General features: G+C 60.9%; 2 protein-coding genes across 9 annotated transcripts in view; one reads left to right on the forward strand and one right to left on the reverse strand.

The window, feature by feature from the left end:
• Window positions 1–489: 489 nt before the first annotated feature.
• RNF166 (ring finger protein 166) lies at window positions 490–10,512 on the reverse strand. Of its 5 annotated transcripts, none has more exons than XM_025371488.1 (6): window positions 10,262–10,512; window positions 5,279–5,435; window positions 3,635–3,747; window positions 3,000–3,114; window positions 2,484–2,591; window positions 490–1,607 (listed from the first exon to the last, which is right to left on the reverse strand). In XM_025371488.1, the coding sequence occupies exons 1-6, from the start codon at window positions 10,414–10,416 to the stop codon at window positions 1,542–1,544; spliced, it is 714 nt and encodes a 237-aa protein (XP_025227273.1). In that variant the 5' UTR covers window positions 10,417–10,512; the 3' UTR covers window positions 490–1,541. The 5 variants fall into 5 exon arrangements, with proteins under 5 accessions (XP_025227273.1, XP_025227274.1, XP_025227277.1 ...); XM_025371489.1 differs by having other exon boundaries at window positions 2,996–3,114; XM_025371492.1 differs by lacking the exon at window positions 10,262–10,512 and adding an exon at window positions 6,932–8,960.
• A 47-nt stretch (window positions 10,513–10,559) lies between these two features.
• The window catches only part of CTU2 (cytosolic thiouridylase subunit 2), a 9,363-nt gene continuing 2,207 nt past the window's right edge, over window positions 10,560–17,715 (forward strand). For 3 of the 4 annotated variants that reach the window (XM_025370916.1, XM_025370917.1, XM_025370914.1), the window contains exons 1-7: window positions 10,566–10,689; window positions 11,234–11,308; window positions 14,537–14,615; window positions 14,822–14,881; window positions 16,032–16,092; window positions 16,626–16,735; window positions 17,049–17,332. In XM_025370916.1, coding sequence (XP_025226701.1) covers window positions 10,622–10,689; window positions 11,234–11,308; window positions 14,537–14,615; window positions 14,822–14,881; window positions 16,032–16,092; window positions 16,626–16,735; window positions 17,049–17,332 — 737 coding nt within the window. In that variant the 5' untranslated portion in view covers window positions 10,566–10,621. Of the gene's footprint in view, window positions 10,690–11,233; window positions 11,309–14,536; window positions 14,616–14,821; window positions 14,882–16,031; window positions 16,093–16,625; window positions 16,736–17,048; window positions 17,333–17,715 lie in introns of all 4 variants that reach the window. The other variant, XM_025370918.1, reaches the window with a different exon arrangement.

Genomic DNA, 17,715 nt, shown 5'->3' on the forward strand with positions numbered 1-17,715 from the left:
CCATGGCCCCAACAGTGACCCCTCAGAGAGCTACAGGCAGTTGGCGCAACCCTCAGTATGCTCAGAAGCCAATCCAGGGGTCGCTGAGGTGGTGCACACCTGTGGTCCCAGTGACACAGGAGGTCAAGGCGAGCGGATCACTTGAGCCCAGGAGACAGAGGCTGTGGCGAGCCGCACCACTGCACTCCAGCCTGGGTGACAGAGTGTGACCCCACCTCTAAGAAAAAGAAGGTCAGCCTAGGAGTCCAAACCCCAGCAGCCCTGCGGGTGCAGGAACCGGGTGGTCCTCTCAGAGGGAGGAGGGCCAGTGCCCATGTCTAAATGGCTCTGTGGGACCCTCCATGGCTGAGTGAGGCTCGGGCCCCGGGCACACACGGGCTGCAGGCTGCACCCCCAGCATGAGCGGCCTGGGGAGGACACAGCCGACCTCCAACACAGACACAGCTGGTGACTCCACACGTGGAGCATAAAACCCAGTCGAGGCTGCTGGAGATGCTCTGAGACATTTTATTTCAACTTTTTAAAAAAAAGACAGCAATAATTAATGCCAAGAACAGAAAAGAGTGTTGACGTGTTGCTCAGCCCGCCAAGCGGGTCCCTGCCCAGGCCAAGCTCTGCCACCGCTGGGTGCCGTCCCCTCCCGCAGCGGGGCACAGTCAGCTTTGAAGGTGACAGGGGGCCAAGGCCAGGACTCTGGGTGGAGGAGGCCCCTGCTCTGCCGGCCCTGCCTCTGCTGGGAGCAGCCACAGCCTGTGGCCGCGGTGCTGGGATTTCTTCCTAGTCATCAAAGAGAAACGCACAAACCTCAAGGACCCAGACACACAGTGGGTGGCCCTGGGCAGACGCCACGGCTCGCCTGAGCTCTGGCAGCTGCCCCACTGCTCCTTCCCTCCTTGCCCCAATCCCCCAATGCTTGTTTTGATTGTTTTTTTAAAAAATATAATTTTGTAAATATTCCATAAAAATACTATTATTCCTAGTCAAACACAGATATTGCAATATGAAGAGTAACTGCTCTGTCTTTGCTCTATAAAACGTGAAAAGATTATCACACTGGATAATATAGAAAAGATGCCAGGATTCCTAAGTATCACAAAAGCCAGTACCAAATGCGCAAGGTGGAAGCGGGTCGGGCTGGGCAGGGCGGCAGCCTGGGCTCCTCCGGCTCGACTGCAGAGCATGGCTCGCGCACTGCCGGTCCCTTCTTCCCACGAGAGGGCATCATGGCTTTGAAGACACAGCGGCGGCTCCAGGTCCCAGTGGCCAGCCCTGCCCAAGGAGGCCGCCTGCTCGGCCAGAAGCACCGAAGAACCCAGCGACGCCGGTGGGACCAGGCGGCCCTGCTCTGGCAGCCTCAGCAGCTGGTCCGTCTTCAGGCCCAGAGGCTTGGCCCCGGCTCCCCTCCTGCGCAGGTGCAGGTTCCTCCTGGTCCGGTGGGGCGTGCTCCCAAGCAGGTGCCAGGTGCGACACAGGAGCCCAGGCCTGTCCCTCAAGCGGGGACATCCCTGACCCCAGATGCAGGCGGGTGGCTGCGCTTCCCTTCAGTTCTCTGAGAGAGACAGGGCCAGGGCGGCCTGGAAGGCGGCCTCCTCATCAATGCTGTAGTCCTGGAAACAGGAAGGAGAGACGCACCGGGCTTGAGGGAGACAGGAAGGAGAGGTCCCCTCTGCCCATTACCCACACAGGCGTGTCCACCCTTCCTGCCTCCCTCCAGCAGGACACAGGAAGGACCCAGCTCTGTTGTTCCCACCGGCACGGGGCCTGCACAGTCCTCCTGGGGGGTGAGAAGGTGCTGACTAGAAGGCGTGACCATCACCCGCTGGGTAGGGGGACACTCGGACGGCTGCTGGTTCAGCTCGGACTCTAAGCCCTGGGGTTTCCGAGGTGAGCGGGCCGGCCAGGGCTCCCTGACCTCTAACAGTTTCCATTCTCAGGCAGGTGGAGCATGGGTCCTGGGCGGCTGGCAGGGGGAGTGACAGCCATCGCCAGGACTGTTAGCCGGGGCCAGGAATGAACAGGGTTGGGCAGGGTAGGGGCCGCACCAGGAGTAAAGAGTTTGTGCGAGTGTCTGCGGGCCTGGGGGCCAGGTGCGTGCCTGACCCGCGGCGAGCAGGAAAAGGAGACAGGGCTGGACTGTTCAATGTTGATGGAAATCCTTCCACCTCTCTCCAGAAAGCTTCCAGAAGGAAGCCTGGCTCACCCTCGAGGGGTTCTGTGGGGTGGACAGGCAGGGACCGCCCTGTGTGGTCCACATCCCTGAGAGGCCTGGGCACCCTCTAGTGGCCACTCGAACTCAGCTGCCATCACTCCCCATCTGCAGGCAGCCCCCACAGAACCCGGGGAACGTGGTCACCTGAAACGAGGCTTCTGCTTCTGGCTTCCTCTGAACCCTGCGGACCCTGAGGCTGGCGAGGGGCCTGAGCAGGAGGAGGGTGAATGAGGGAGGAGGAGGTGGGGGAGGACAGTGCCGGCGGGACGCCTACCACAAAGGTGTCATAGGAGAACTTGTGTCGGTGAAGCAGGTGCTGCAGGAAGTTGGCGCTCTTGTAGCTGGGGTCCCCCCAGGGCATTGCTGAGCAGATGGGGCACACCTGGAACAGGCACTGGGGTCAAGCCGAGCTGGACCGGGGAGAGGCGCGGTGGCCGCAGTGGGACTGGGGGCCCTCCCTTGAGCCCTGCCAGTGCTGCCTCAGCCTGGGAAGGCACCCCAGACCTGGAGGCATGTGCCCCGGTGACAACTGAGTTATTCAGTGTGCGTCACCCTGAAGGACTTATGGACACTCCCTGGTTTCCAGCAGGTGCTGCTGGGGCAGCCAAGTCCCCACCCTGGGTCCCAGGAGGCTTTGTGGCCTGGGCACCCCCGGACTCGCTGAGAGCAGGCTCCTGGGCCTGGCACTGTCCCCCACAGGCCGCCCCTAGCGCAGGCGTCTCTCGAGGCAGGCGCCGTCCCCCACAGGCCTCCCCTCGCGCAAGCGTCTCTCGGGGCGGGCGCCGCTCACCACGCGGTTGGGGTCGCTTCGGTGGCTTTCCACACAGTGCTTCACCAGCTCCTGCTGGTCCAGGTTGCGGGCGCCGCAGTACGGGCAGGCGAAGGTGGACCTGTTGGGGATGTTGCTGGCAGGGCAGGGGTAGAGTGAGTGGCACGGCTAGGGGTCTAGGGGCCCTGCCTCCCCGCTTCTCTCAAACACAGGTGTGGCCCCAGGCCTGCCCTCTGTAGGCTGCAGGAGCGTGGCAATGGCTGGGTGCCCCCTGTGCCTCTGCACACCATAGCCTCCTGAGGACACACCCAGGACCCTCTTCCACCCCACACAACCAGGCCAGCCAAACGGCAGAGACGCTGCTGGTGCTGCCCTGGGAGGAACCATCTCTCGGCCCATCCACCTGCTGGGCCTGGCCTGTGCCCTCCTCTTGCTCCCCACACCTTAGGTGTCCCTACCTCAGGGGGCCTGGTGGGTATGCCAGGGAGGGCAGCACAGGTGCCTTCCTGCAGGGTGGCAAAGGGGGTCCACTTCCCCAGAGTAGACCCGGCCCCGGGTGACTCCCCAAGCCTCTCTGGGATGGGGCGCTGCACTTGCTCCCAGAACGAGGAAACCGCTGAGGATGGCTCCTCTCCCCTGTACTGCAGGGCGCCTACCTGGGGATAGGCTGGGATGTGGGCACCACGGGGACGAACTTGGGGCAGTTGGCCATCTGCTCCTGGACCTTTAGGCAGGACGAAATGTGGACTCTCATCTTGGCCAGGGTCACCTAGGAGACAGGGCAGGGAGGGCAAGGCGGTCCTGAGAATCTGGAAGGGCCGTCCTGGGGAGGCTGAGACCTCAGGTGTCCAGGACCAGAGAACTGTAAGCAAGTGTGTGTGTCGCCAGCAGCAGAGGGATCCGGTCCCTTCTGCTGCTAAAACAATCACAGGCAATGGGCAGCCACCACTCCATGGCCAAAAGCAAATCACTGCAGGATGATCTGGCCGAGGGCAGAAACCTGGCTGGAGAAGGGTGGTGGGAAACAGGCAAGGAGACCTCTGGCGCCTACGGGAGTTCAAATACTTGCTCCAGAAAAAGGAAGAGGCCAAGTGGAGGCCACTCAGAAATGCCTCAGGCTGGGGACAGATGCTCCGTGGGACTGAGGGGCAAGCCGGGGATGCTTCCATGGGGGCAGGGCGCCATCCTCCACCCACAGCACACTCACTGTCCAGGGCAATAGGTCACAAGACTGCAGGTGCCTGAGATCCTCCTGGACACAAGCCTAGCACCCAGCTCTGCCCAGGGCTGCTGGACTCCCAAGGGACGTGCCACATCCCAGCAAGGTGCTGGGAGACAGTCACATCTGAAGACACAGATTAGAGAACCGTGCCGCTGTGGTGTGGGGGAGGCCGCTCTGCATGTGACCCATTCTGATCCTTTCTGTCTGCCCAGGAGAGAGGAACTCTGAGCATGGGAGAGACGGGAGGTGCCCAAGCACCCGAGGCCACAGCCTGCTCAGCGGCACCACTCTGGAGTCCAGGGCAGCCCCTGGACATCTGGACCTTTGACCTCGAGGACAAACCACCGAGGGGCCACGTACCAGTGTGAGTGCTTCATAGAACGTATTAACCTGAGATGTGGCAATGTCGGGAAATGCAAATGCAAAATCCATTCTAGCTGCTCAGTCCTCCGGAAGCCACTGAAAGAAAGGGGCACTGGCTGGGCCCTCTCCACCCTGAAGTGGATGTGCCAGGGAGGGCCATGGGGTGCGGGCCAGGCTCCAGGACAGGATGGAGATGGGGGCCAACAAGGCCTATGACAAGCTGCAGGCCCTTAGGCTGCTCTGATGTGGGTGTGTCAGTACCCATCAGCCCGGCTCTGGCACTCCTGGCAGCTGGAGGGTGCTCGGCCCTTAGATGTCCTTGACTCTGCCTATCGCCCTTGTGACCTTGGAGCCCCCAGCGCTGTCCCCAGTATCGGCTGGCAGGGGAAGGCTGCATTGGGAAGGTTTCAGCTCAGGTCCCTGGTCCCTACCCTGGCCACAACCCACATGGGTTCCCCTGGCCCGGGCTAGGCGGCTCTGACAGTGCTGCCCCCATCGGGCTGGCCCCCTCAGCTGTCACCACGGGAAGTGAGAGATGAAAACGGGAGGGGAAGGGAGGGAGGCGCCGGGGCCGGCTTCCTGGTGCAGAAGCAGAGACTGTGATTACTCAACAGGAAAGAGAGATGGCCCCGGCCCCCGCCCTCTGTGGAACCCGTGGGCTGGGGCTGCCCATCGAGTGACCCCCGGCTCCAGGACGGCCCGAGCAGGCGGGTACCTTTTTGTTGCAGCCTCGACAGGGCGCTTTGTAGGACGAGAGCTGCTTCTCCACGTGGGTGGCCTTGTCCACCTTCTTGGGGTCGAAGGGCAGGCGGCAGAGTGGGCACAGTGGGGACGGCACCTGCAGGCAGGGCTGGAGGCACTCCCCGCAGAACCTGCAGGGCACAAGGGCCTGAGTGCCAGCCCGCCACTGGGGTCTCCCGAACCGCACCGCAGGCCTCTCTCGGGGCCCTTCTTAGGACCCAGCATTTGTGGGGTCCACAGGGGCAGCTCCCCCTACTGCTATTGCCGTCTCTGGAAATGCTCACTCCTATGTCCAAGGCCCACCAGCTGGATGGGACCCATCTGGCTAAAGGGTGGCCCCGGTCCTTCCTGACAGTAGGGCCCTGTGGTTTTCTGGCTAGGGGCAGAGCCGTGGCTATGGCTGTCCCCACACGTGGGCCAGAGGAGCTCCCATAGGCAGGAGCCTCGCGCTTGGCCTACCAGGTTTACCCTCACATGGCAACAACAACTGGGTGGGCTGCAGGGCACAGGGACAGCCCGGGAACTCTGGAAACTCCCCCAGTTCCACCCTCTGGAGGATAAAACCTCAAACAATCGTGGGAAAGGAAACTGCCAGGCCCCAGGGGCTCTAGACGCATTGGACAGGGAAGGGCCAAAGCCAGCCAAGTGGCAGCACACCCTGAGGCTGGGTGGCAGTCACCAGGCTTGGGACAGCTTCGCAGGCAGGAGGGGGTCCTGCCCCACCTAGGTGGAGGCTCGGGTCCTGGGCACCGTTGGGGCACCTGAGGCTCCCATGGGCCCTGACTCTCGGCACTGCCCCTGGAGACACCACATCGTGAGGACAGACTGAGAGTCCCGCAGCCCCATGTGCACTCCAGGCTCCGGCAGCAGGGGCTTCCTTGGGCTCACACACCCTCCTGCTGGTATCTACAACAGCCTCCCACTCTGCAGATGCACACACCCCTTGGAGGGGAGCACTACCAGCCAGCGGGAGCACCACCAGCCAGCGGGAGCACCACCAGCCAGCGGGAGCATCACCAGCCAGCGGGAGCATCACCAGCCAGCAGGAGCATCAGGCGCGAAAGCCTCCAGCGCAGGCACAGAGAAGGAGCTTAATACCAGGGCAGCCATATCCGGCCTCGTGAGGAGCACTATGGGGACAGCTGAGCTGCGGCAAGGAGCTGGAACTGAGGCGGAGCCCCTCAGCCCCAGGAAGGCTGCAGGACAGGGGGCGTGCAGGGCTGGTGCAGGAGCCCCACTGGACAGAGGGGCTGTGGGCAGGCCCTGAGTTCACAAACGACTCAGCTGAATTCAGGGCCAGAGTCCTCTTTGCTGTCAAGAGATTTCCACATCCCTCTCAAGAAAAGGTCCTTCCTGAAAGGAGGAAGGCTGAGGACCTCAGGCAAAGGTGGCCAAGTGGGCATCTTAAGTCCCTCCTGCTGTTCCCCAGGCCCTCTTTCCCACCACTGGATTCGCATGGAGCCACCACCTAGCTGGCGGCTCCCACATTAAACTGTGTGTGAGAGAAAGTGGGACTCCGCTTGAGACCTGTCAGAAAGTGAACAAGCCTTTTCCTGCAAAGAGGTTGCTCACCTTACCCGAAGCCTCACCAGGCGCCCCCGCAGGTCTGCGGAGGAGACACCCACACCAGGCGCCCCAGCAGGTATTTCCAGGGTCATCCCTGGCACTGACCCCTGGATTCCAGCCAGGGGTCCGCCTACTTCGCCTGATCACGGGAGGAAGGTGTTGGCAAGATGGACCACATGGGAAGGCCTCAGGGAGACCCCCACACTCAGGCAGGGAGAAGTGGAAACAGCCCAGGTGCCCATCGGTAAACGCGTGAAGAGACAAAGTGTGGCATGCACACGCACGGAAAGGGCGTTCGGCTAGGAAGAGGTGCCACGCACTAGGAGGCCTGGAAAACAGTGCAGGGCAGACAGCAAGCACGGCCCACCCGTGTCGTAGGAGTCCACTCACACTCAACGTCCAGCAGAGACAAACCCAGTGACCAGAAAGCAGAGGAGTGGTTGGCAGGCGAGGGGGAGGGCCCTGGGTTTCTTTCTGGGGTGGAAGGAATCTTCTAGAATTGCGTTGATTGTTGCATAATTGCAAACACACTGGAAACGACTGGATGGTGCACCTCCCAAGTGAACCCCGAGCTGCCAGAGACCAGGGGAGTCTTGGCTGCACAGCACGGCCACGGGCTGAGGCGAAGGAGAGGGTCCCGGGCAGAGCTTGGGAAGACAGGAAAGGTGCCCAGAAGGTTGGCTGGGAGGAAGACAGCCTTGTCCTCCCCAGAAGGACTCAGGGAAGACACAAGAGGGAACCCAGGGCAGCTGGGCCCGAGGAGCAGGAGGCAGAACGAGGCACCCGCAGGGTGGATGCACTATCAGCCTAGTTTCCAGTGACGGCCAGCCTGGTGTTCAGAGAGCCAGCAGCCGGGAGCAGTGCCCGCCTCCCCCACAGGAAGTTCCTGTCTGCACCCACCCAGGGGCTTGTGCTGAGCAGCTTCTCCGCTGAAGGAAGTGGCTGAGGGCGATGGGTGTGGGGGCGTCGACAGCCTTGCAAAGGGAGGGGCGATCACGCACTGGCCCTCCCAGCAGACACCCGGCTGCTGATGTGTCTCCTACACTGGCCGCTGCACGAGCTGAAGAGCTAGGACGGCCCGTGCTTCAGAGATCTGCCTGGCTGGCAGGCCAGCACCCTCAGCAAGCCCCAGAGCTGTCTTGCACGGGTGGAGGCTGCTCTCACAGCCCTTCCAGACAGGTTCATGATCATGCATGTCCTGGCCCACAGGCTTCTGGTTACAGAGACGGCTCACTGCTAGGACTGTCCCCTGAATGGCAACAGCTCCTGCTGGGCCCCAGGGGGCCTCCTGCCCGAGGGCTAGAGCAGGGTGCATGCCCCCACACTGGGATACTCTTGCCATGAGAGACCTACCCTGGAGGAGGAAGCTGCTCTGGTTGGGGGGCTTGCAGAGGGGACAGAACCAGACCAACAACAGACTTCCGAAGGGAACCCGAAGAGCCTTTAAACTTTCTGTGGTCATCTGCATGCATGCCTTAGCAACACCAACAAGAAACAGAAAGTTAGAAGCAGAGAGAGAACAGCCAGAAAACAAAAGCCAGCAGGAAAAGTCGGGGAGAAAAATCTTTGGAAGGCAAAGGCTGTGTGAAAAGCTCTCACAGTGAGACTAGGAAGGTTATCAAATTCTACCAAGAGAAGCGTGGGGGAGGGGAGTTTGTAGGAAAGAGGCTCCAAATTCCATGGAGTTCTGGATTCTGTGTTACGGAAGCCACATTTTAGGAAAAGACGTATTTGCAAAGGGCAAATACCAGTTTGTGCAGGCTAGGAAAGTGGAGGTGCCGTGGGCAGCCACAGCAGGGTGAAGGTGTCAACACCCAAAGCCTATGGGAGGCTTTTCTAAAACGAGGCCTAAGTCAAGCCTCAGCGCTCAGTAACAGATGAGAAGGTGTAGAACGCACCTTCAAACACCCGGTACTACCTGCTCCCAAGAAGGAAGTCCCACCAGGCGCGGTGGCTCACGCCTGTCATCCCAGCACTTTGGGAGGCTGAGGCGGGCAGGTCACCAGAGGTCAGGAGTTCGAGACCAGCCTGGCCAACATGGTGAAACCCCATGTCTACTAAAAATACAACAATTAGCCAGGCATGGTGGCAGGTGCCTGTAATCCCAGCTACTCAGGAGGCTGCGGCAGAAGGATCACTTGAACCCAGGAGGTGGAGGTTGTGGTGAGCCGAGATGGTGCCACTGCGCTCCAGTCTGGGTGACAAGGGCAAGACTCTGTCTCAAAAAAAAAAAAAACCCGTTCAGAGGCTGCCCCACCAAAATGTCACAGCTAAGTGAGATGGAGGAGCAGGGGCAGAGCCTTTAGCAGCCTCACAAGAGAAGTAGGTAGAGCTGTCCCAGCGTGGGCAGGCGCCTGTGCCGCCTGACACAGGTAATGAAGGCAGCTCTGCATCCTGACACTGGCCCAGCCACCTCCGTGGGTGACCAGCACACACCCACCTAGCAGTCCCAGCTCCCTCTGTACCAGGAGCCTCTGAAGTCAGCTGCCTTTGCTTGCAAAATGTTCAAGAGCCTCCTACCAGCCTGGGTGCACCCCCCTCCACTCCACCACCTCAGCAGCTTGGATGTCTGCGGGGAAGCCCTCCTGCTCTCTCTGTACCCTGCCACTGCTAATTGTGCTCAAGAGCTGTATTATTCAGCACTTAGGAGAGAGCAGACACTCTGATCTCGGCTTCCTCCCAAGGGGGCTGGCAGTTCCAGAATACTTGAACACAGCTCCCCACCAGGAGAGCCACGTCCTCGAGTTTCTGTTCCTGAAACACCCTAGAGGAGCCGGCTGTGAGCCCTGGCGCAGCTGGAAACCCCAGCAAGGTGGTCAGGGTCTGCTCCTCTGTGGACCAGCCTGCCTGGCTACTCAGTGATCGGTGTGACCCAAGTTCTCCTTCAGAAAAAACATAAGAACATCAGACTCCAAACAAGCCCCTCTAAACTTTAGGAAACTCCTTTCCTCTGTAGTCAAAACAGGCAGACAGCGGGTCCGAACAAGAGTTGATAGCAAAAGCCACAAGTCATTTATTTACAGCTGCCCATTCCAGCCCCACAAGCCCAAATCCACCACCACTAGCGGAGCGGTGGCACCTGCTGCCCTCTGAGTACCCGAGCGCCCGCCGCAGCCCCCGGGGACCCCAGGGTTGGGCAGGGCCGCAGGTCGCCCCGTGAACCGAAGCAGCAGTCGGACCCGGCGCCTGCGGCTGGCGCGAAGGAGGTTGGGCGGAGGATGAATGCGCCCAGAAGGGCAGCGGCGGCGCCGCACAGGGGAACCCGGACCCCACGCGACCCGAGGCCCCGCGCGCCCAGTCCGGGGCTGCACCGGGACGGCCGCAGGCCTCGCGACCCCTCCCGCGGCGGGGCACGGCCCCCTCCCCGCGGCCCCCGGGCGGGCGCGCTCACGTGTGGCCGCAGCTGCCGATGGCCACGGGCCGGTGATAGACCTCCAGGCAGATGGGGCAGGTGTACTGCGCCTCCAGGCCGCTGTCGCCGCCCGCCGGCCCGGCCGGTGGCTGCCGCTGCTGAGCCGAGGCCACCAGGCTGCGGAACATCGCCATCCCGGGGCCAGGCCCGCGCCGCCCGCCTCCCGCTGTCCCGGCCCGGCCCGGCCCGCTCGTCACGGCCGTTACTGCGCCGCGCTGACGTCATCGGAGGGCGCCGCCCCCAGCCGCGCTTCGCGGCCGTCACGGCGCCGCGCTGGCGTCATCAGGGCGCGCCCTCGCGCTGTCGCCACCGCAGTCTGCGACGGGATCCGGCGTGCCCATGTGTCAGGTGGGCGAGGACTACGGGGAGCCGGCGCCTGGGGAGCCGACCCCGACGCCGCGGCCTAGGTGAGAGCTGGCGGCCGGACCCGCCAGGCCGCCCCTCGCCTTCCCGCCGCACTCCTGCCCCGAAGGGTCCCGGCTGGGCTTTGCCGTTGCTTCGGGAAGCCCCGCGTGGAGGGCGGGACCTGGCTCCCTGGCACTTGGGGAATGCCTGTCAAGCGGTGAGGAGCACCTAGAAGGGGGCTTACTCCACCGGTTCGCACCTCTCATCCTGATAGCCACGGGGGGCGGCTCTGCCGCTGACAGTGCTGTCCTTATTCGGAGCGATCTGGTTCCGTGAAACTGTCTCCGCTCCCCGTGTCAGCCTTGGGAGACTGAAAAGCGGTCTTTATGTGCCCTCTGAGCCGGCTTTTCTAGGCTAAACATCCCCTTAGAGCCTTTGTTTTTCTTGAAGTTTGGACAAAACACAAGCGTGGGTTTTTATGTGTACCGAGGTGCCTTCCTCTGACCCAACTCAGGGTGAGAATCAGGAGCTGTCTCCCCAAAGCCCACTAGGGGTGAGGGAGATGTGATCTGTGTTCCTCTCTTCTCCCCCCTCCCATCTCCAAAGCCGTGAACAGAAGTGTGTGAAGTGCAAGGAAGCCCAACCCGTTGTGGTGATACGAGCTGGAGATGCCTTCTGCAGGTGAGGCCTGGAGGTGGCTGAGACCCTGGCAAACGTGGCCTCGCTGAGCAGACAGGATAGCCCCAACTTGTGAGGCTTTATTTCTTCCTTTTAAAAACATTTACTTACTTTATGCCTGCTTCTGATGTGGCCCCCTGTGCCCCTGGTGTTGAAGTGGAGGCGAAAGCGTTGGTTTACTGCTTGGGAAACAATTTCCCATGATCTAGCCACAGATCCGCTGATGAGGTTTCTGATGGAGCTCATGGGGATGGTTGGAAGTGGGGCCGTGATGTCTAGATTGGAATAAGGTGTAGGAGGAGTGGGCATTTGGGGGCAGCTGGAATACATCTAGGGGCGGATGGTCTGGGTGAAAGTGTTTCATCTGATGTAAGATGCTTGTTTCAGCTGTGGTGGGATAGAGGCTTGGAAGACCTCCAGCTTCCCCCCAGGCGCTTGTCATGTCTTTCTTGGCTTGTAGCCATTGTATTGTTCAGTTGTTTCCACTAGACTCAGCTCCCTGAAGGGAGGACCAGGTCTCTCTCCATTTAGCCCTCTTAATTCCCAGTGGTTTTGTGTTTTTTTGTTTGTTTTTTTGAGATGGAGACTCGCTCCGTCGCCCAGGCTGGAGTGCAGTGGTGCGATCTCAGCTCACTGCAACCTCTGCCTCCCGGATTCAAGTGATTCTCCTGCCTCAGCCTCCCGAGTAGCTGGGATGACAGATGCCTGCCACCATGCCCGGCTAATTGTTTCTGTATTTTTAGTAGAGACGGGGTTTCACCATGTTGGCCAGGCTGATTTTGAACACCTGACCTCAAGTGATCCGCCTGCCTTGGCCTCCCACAGTGCTGGGATTACAGGCATGAGCCACCACACCTGGCCAAGGTAGGCACTTCTTTAACCACCTAGGAGCACCTGAAATTGCCAAGGACACCAGGCTGCCGGGAGAATTCACTGAGGAGAGGCTGCTGTGGCCAGCAGGGCCCCTGCTGAGGCCAGAGCTTTTGCTCTGCTGTGCTTGCTGGTCCTAAGGAACAGTGGGGAGCCAGCTCCCCAGGGGAAGGCCTTAGGAGTCTAAGTTGAGCTGGGCTCCCCAGGGATCATTCAGATCAGCATGTGGGAGAAACTTTGGCCTTCCCTGACCCACAGGGGACAGTATGGTTTCAGGAGCCCAGACGCAGCATGTCCCCGTGGACCCACCATGCTTGAATCCCAGCTGGTGGTGTAGGGCGCACAGGCTCTCCTGGTCCACAGTGAGGAGGTGAAGCCCAGCACCTGTGTCTCCTTGTGTGAGACTCCCCATGCCCAAAGCTCTGTCCTGGGGTCACTTCCCATGTTCCCGCCTTGACACTTGCCAGTAACCTGCAGTCCTTCGCCTGGCATCTTGCTGTTAAACACGGACTTGCTTTACTGTCTGTAAAGGAACCACAGGGGGGTCATTCGGCCTCGTGTACGTGGTAACCATTCAGCGTGGGGAGGGACTGCTGTGGACACTGAGTGTGTCTGACAGGAAGGGACTTGGAGCCCCAGGTGCAGGGCGACTCTTGCAGTGGCATTGCCTGCTCTGTACCAGGTGCTGCTCTTCACCCTGCCTGCCAGGATTGCAGGGAGCTTTAAAATGTCGATTCCTAGGCCTCACCCCTAGACATTTTGACTTAATTGGTTTGTGTGATTCTAATAGACAGCCAGGGCCAAGAACCTCTGACCTAGTGAGCCAGAGTCAGATGGCTGGAAAGTTTATTATGAACAAAGATTATAGCTGGGCGGCTGGGCGCAGTGGCTCACACCTGTAATCCCAGCACTTTGGGAGGCCGAGGCAGGCGGATCACGAGGTCAGGAGATCGAGACCATCCTGGCTAACACGGTGAAACCCCGTCTCTATTAAATATACAAAAAGTTAGCCGGGCGTGGTGGCGGGCACCTGTAGTCCCAGCTACTCGGGAGGCTGAGGCAGGAGAATGGCGTGAACCTGGGAGGTGGAGCTGGCAGTGAGCCGAGAGGGCACCACTGCACTCCAGCCTGGGCGATAGAGCAAGACTCCGTCTCAAAACAAAAAAAAGGTTACAGCTGGGCACAGTGGCTCACACCTGTAATCTCAGCACTTTGGGAGGCCCAGGCAGGAGGATCACTTAAGGCCAGGAGTTCGAGACCAGTCTGGGCAACATGATGAGACCTTGTCTCTACAAAAAATACAAAAATTAGCCAGGCATGGTGGCATGTACCTGTAACCTGTAGTCCTATCTACCTGGGTGGCCAAGGCAGAAGGATCACATGAATACAGGAGTTTGAGGTTGCAGTGAGCTATGATTGTGCCACTGCACTCCAGCCTGGGTGACAGATCAAGACCCTCTTTTTTTTTTTTTTTTTTTTTTTGAGATGGAGTCTCGCTCTTTCGCCCAGGCTAGAGTGCAGTGGTGCGATCTCGGCTCACTGCAAGCTCCGCCTCCTGGGTTCATGCCATTCTCCTGCCTCAGCCTCCCGAGTAGCTGGGACTACAGGCGCCCACCACCACGCCCAGCTAATATTTTGTATTTTTAGTAGAGATGGGGTTTCACCGTGTTAGCCAGGATGGTCTTGATCTCTTGACCTTGCAATCCACCTGCCTCGGCCTCCCAAAGTCTGGGATTACATGTGTGAGCCACCACACCCGGCCAAGACCCTGTCTCTTAAAAATGCAGTTCCCGGGCCTGGAAGTCCTGATTCTGTGGGATTAGGGGAGGAGCCCAGGCCACTCTGTGAGTGAGCCTCTCAGCCATTCCTGGCCCAGTTGAGCCCAGCACACTCAAGATGCCAGCTCTGGGGCCCCAGGATACAGAGCCCTCGCTGTGGCCCCCTCCATTTCTGCAGTTCACCCCAAAGAGCTGGTGGCTTTATGTGGTGGGTCTTTTTTATGGGGTCTGGGTTGGCCTTGCCCTGTGAATGCCTAAGTCCGTCCACTCTACCAGCTGGGCCATTCTGAGCACCTGTAGGGAGGGGATGCCTGGGCTCTGGCCCCTCATTGGTTGGATGCAGCCTCCGTGGCTGTGCAGTTTGTACCTGGTGGGGTTGTGGGAGGGACCAGTGAACCTCATGTTCACTGCCAGAGGGGCCCCAGCCCCACCCCTTTCACCAGTCTCGGGGCAGGCCCTGGATGCAAAGATGCTGCTTTGGAAGATGGAAATCGGTAAAGGACGTCGTCACCTGGCAGCGCCTCAGGACACCACCCACCGTGCAGGGAGCACGGGGCTCCCTCATCTCAGGTCTGTGTTTCAGGGACTGTTTCAAGGCCTTCTACATCCACAAGTTCAGAGCCATGCTGGGCAAGAACCGGCTCATCTTTCCAGGCGAGAAGGTAGCGTCTGGGCCCTGGGGGTCTGACTGAGCAGCCTGGCCCCTCGAGGTCCCCACTTGTCCCTCCCACAGGCAGCCTGGCCTGCTGCGGCCCGCCAGCTCCTCCCTGGCCTTTGAGGGCAGACTTGATGTCCTGGATGTCCATGAGGTGGGGTGTCTGCCCGTGTTGGAGGTGCAGTGCCCTGAGTGATGTTTTTTCTCCCCCAGGTCCTCTTGGCGTGGTCTGGGGGGCCTTCGTCCAGCTCCATGGTCTGGCAGGTCCTTGAGGTGCGTGTTCACCACCCCCTGGGCCTGGGCTGCTGGGCTGAGCTTCGGGCTGGGGCCCTCCCTTCTCAGCCTGCTGAGGGACTCTTGGTTGGGGCTAGAGAGCAGGCCACCCTGTGGCCTGGACACCTGGAGGGTTCTCAGATGCGTTTACAGCAGGTGCACAAATCAGAAGCTGTGTCCAGAGTGCGTGTGTACAGCCCACTTGACTTCTATCCATTTGCTCAACCGGCATAGAAACGCAGTCAGTGGAAAGCGGCGTCTTGGCTCAGCCTCGTGTGACCGGAGGGAAGATCAGGAAGGAGGGGGGTTGCCAGGAGAAGCAAAGGGAGCAGCATTTGAGGTGGAGGGGATGGCACGTGCAGGGAGGCAGAGGTGGGCTCAGGCTGCACACAGGGCTCAGCTGGGGGTGGTGGGGCTGTGTGCGTGGCGCATCAAGGGGCGGCTCAGGAAGTCCGAGGCAGGTCAGGCTTCTCAGGAGGGCACAGGAGTGGGTTGTGCTTGGTTTCTCCGCACTCCCAGTGAGAGGTGCAGACCAGAGGAGGCTGCTTCTGTGGGGCGGGTGGCTGAGAGGGCAGCGGTTGGCTCTGCCGGGGTGAGAGGTGGGTGTTGGTCTGAGGATGGGCGCACTGCACGGCGCTGCTGAAATCAGTTTTCTGTTTTCTGAGGTCCGCTGAACCTGCCAGGAGGGTGTTATAAGGGAACTGGCCCAGCCCTCTGTGTAACAGTGCTGCTGCCCTTCCTGTGCCCGGCGGCGCCCCTGCCTCTCACAGGCTGTTGCTTTCTGCTCGTGAGAGCGAGTGCTTCCTTAGTGGTCAGAAGTGTGTGGGATGGTGACACAGTGGCCCTGTAACCCCAGCCCCCTCTCCTGGGGTGTTGTTGGGACATCCAGGACCAGCTGGTGGGGGGCGTGTTTTACCAGGGGGGTGAAGACCCCCAGGCTACTCTTTAAAACAAGTCGGGCGTGCAGCCGTTGCCTATTAGACCTGCCTGGCACCCAAGTCTGAATGGCTTATGTCCACTAAACGCAACGGCAGGGCAAGGCCACTTCACCTTCCAGGACGGCGTTAAATCCAGATGAAGAATGTTCCGAGCTGGAAAGGTGTTCTGTGGCTATGGCTGGGGGCTGAGTCCCTGCTGCTTCTCCCTCCAGGGCCTGAGCCAAGATTCTGCCAAACGACTGCGCTTTGTGCCGGGGGTCATCTTTGTTGACGGTATGTGGGGCCATTGCTCCTGCTAATCCCTGGCCGCTTGGGGTATGCCTTGCGGACGCTGCCTCTGGTAGGACGTGTTGAGCTGCTGGTGCGGCCCCTGCACTGAGGCCCTGGTGGGTAAATTTCCCTGAAGGAGGCAGTAGATGTGTCCATCGTTAGGTGACACCACTGTTCCTGGAGTCTGAGAACATCTTTAGAAAGTTGGGGGTGGGAACAGGAGCAGCGGCGGCCCAGCCCCGTCGTGGAGTCTGGGGACAGAGAAGGGGAGTTAAGTGCTGGTGGTGAGGGGGGTCCAGGGGCCGACTCCCGACCGTTGCTCCTGCAGAACGAGCTCCTGGGTGTTCCCGGTAGCGCTGAGGTCAGCCACAAGGGAGAACCCCCTGCCCAAAGGAAAATGGCGACACCCCACAGCTCTGCCAGGAAGCGCCGCCCTGCAGAGCAAGGCCTTTAGGGGTCTCCCCAGGTGGAGGTGGCCCCGTGCCCTGCCCTGCCTGGCTCTGTGAGCCCTGACTCTTTCTGCCTGGGTTTTTCAGAGGGAGCAGCCTTTGGCAAGAGTCTAGAGGAGAGATCAAAGACCCTGGCCGAAGTGAAGCCCATTCTGCAAGCAACTGGGTTACCATGGCATGTGGTGGCCTTAGAGGAGGTGGGAGGGCTGTCCCGGAAAGGGGTCCTGGAGGGGACCTCTGGGGGGCACCTGCCCGTGTCCCGGGCCTCCCTGCCCTCTGCCTTGTCCCAGAAGGTGGGGCTGTCGGTGGGGGGTGGGGGGCACCTGCCCATGTCCCAGCCTCATTGCCCTCTCCCGCATCCTGGAAGGTGGGGCTGTCTGTGGGGGGCACCTGCCCATGTCCCGGGCCTCCCTGCCCTCTCCCTTGTCCCAGAAGGTGGGGCTGTCGGTGGGGGATGGGGGGCACCTGCCCATGTCCCCGGCCTCACTGCCCTCTCCCGCATCCTGGAAGGTGTTCAGTCTGCCCCCGTCGGTGCTTCGGTGCTCTGCCCAGGAGCCGGCAGGATCCGAGGGGGCCTACAAGGCGGCTGTCGACAGCTTCCTCCAGCAGCAGTATGTGCTGGGGGCCGGGGGTGGTCCTGGCCTGACTCAAGGGAAGGAACAGCCACCCCAGCCCCGACTAGACCCCCAGAGCCTGGCAAGCCCTCCTGCCACTGCCCAGACCGAGGCTCTTTCCCAGCTGTTCTGCTCGGTGAGGACACTGACGGCCAAGGAGGAGCTTCTGCAGACACTGCGGTGAGGCCCTGAGAGCCCCCCTTCCCTGGGCCCTGAGCCCCCAGGTCCCTGAGAGTTCCCCTTCCCTGGGTCCTGGCCCCCCAGACCCCTGAGAGTCCCCTTTCCCTGGGTCCTGGCCCCACAGACCCCTGAGAGTCCCTCTTCCCTGGGCCCCATACCCCCCAGGCCCCTAAGAGTACCTCTTCCCCAGGTCCTGACCCCCCCAGATCCCTGAGAGCCCCTCTTCTCCGGGTCCTGGCTCCCCAGACCCCTGAGAGTCCCCCCTTCCCTGGGCCCTATACCCCCCCAGGCCCCTAATAGCACCCCTTCCCTGGGTCTTGACCCCCCCCAGACCCCTGAGAGCCCCCCTTCCCCAGGTCTTGGCCCCCCCCAGACCCCTGAGA

This window comes from Theropithecus gelada, chromosome 20 (assembly GCF_003255815.1).
Source record: "Theropithecus gelada isolate Dixy chromosome 20, Tgel_1.0, whole genome shotgun sequence".
Classification (NCBI taxonomy): Eukaryota; Metazoa; Chordata; class Mammalia; order Primates; family Cercopithecidae; genus Theropithecus; species Theropithecus gelada.

Coding starts and splice junctions, on each gene's coding strand:
- RNF166 (XM_025371488.1), bottom strand. CDS start 10,416: ATGGCGATGTTCCGCAGCCTGGTGGCCTCGGCTCAGCAGCGGCAGCCA. Junction 5,436..10,261: donor ATCGGCAGCTGCGGCCACAC/GTGAGCGCGCCC, acceptor TGTGCCCTGCAG/GTTCTGCGGGGAGTGCCTCC. Junction 3,748..5,278: donor GTCGAGGCTGCAACAAAAAG/GTACCCGCCTGC, acceptor CCTGTCTCCTAG/GTGACCCTGGCCAAGATGAG.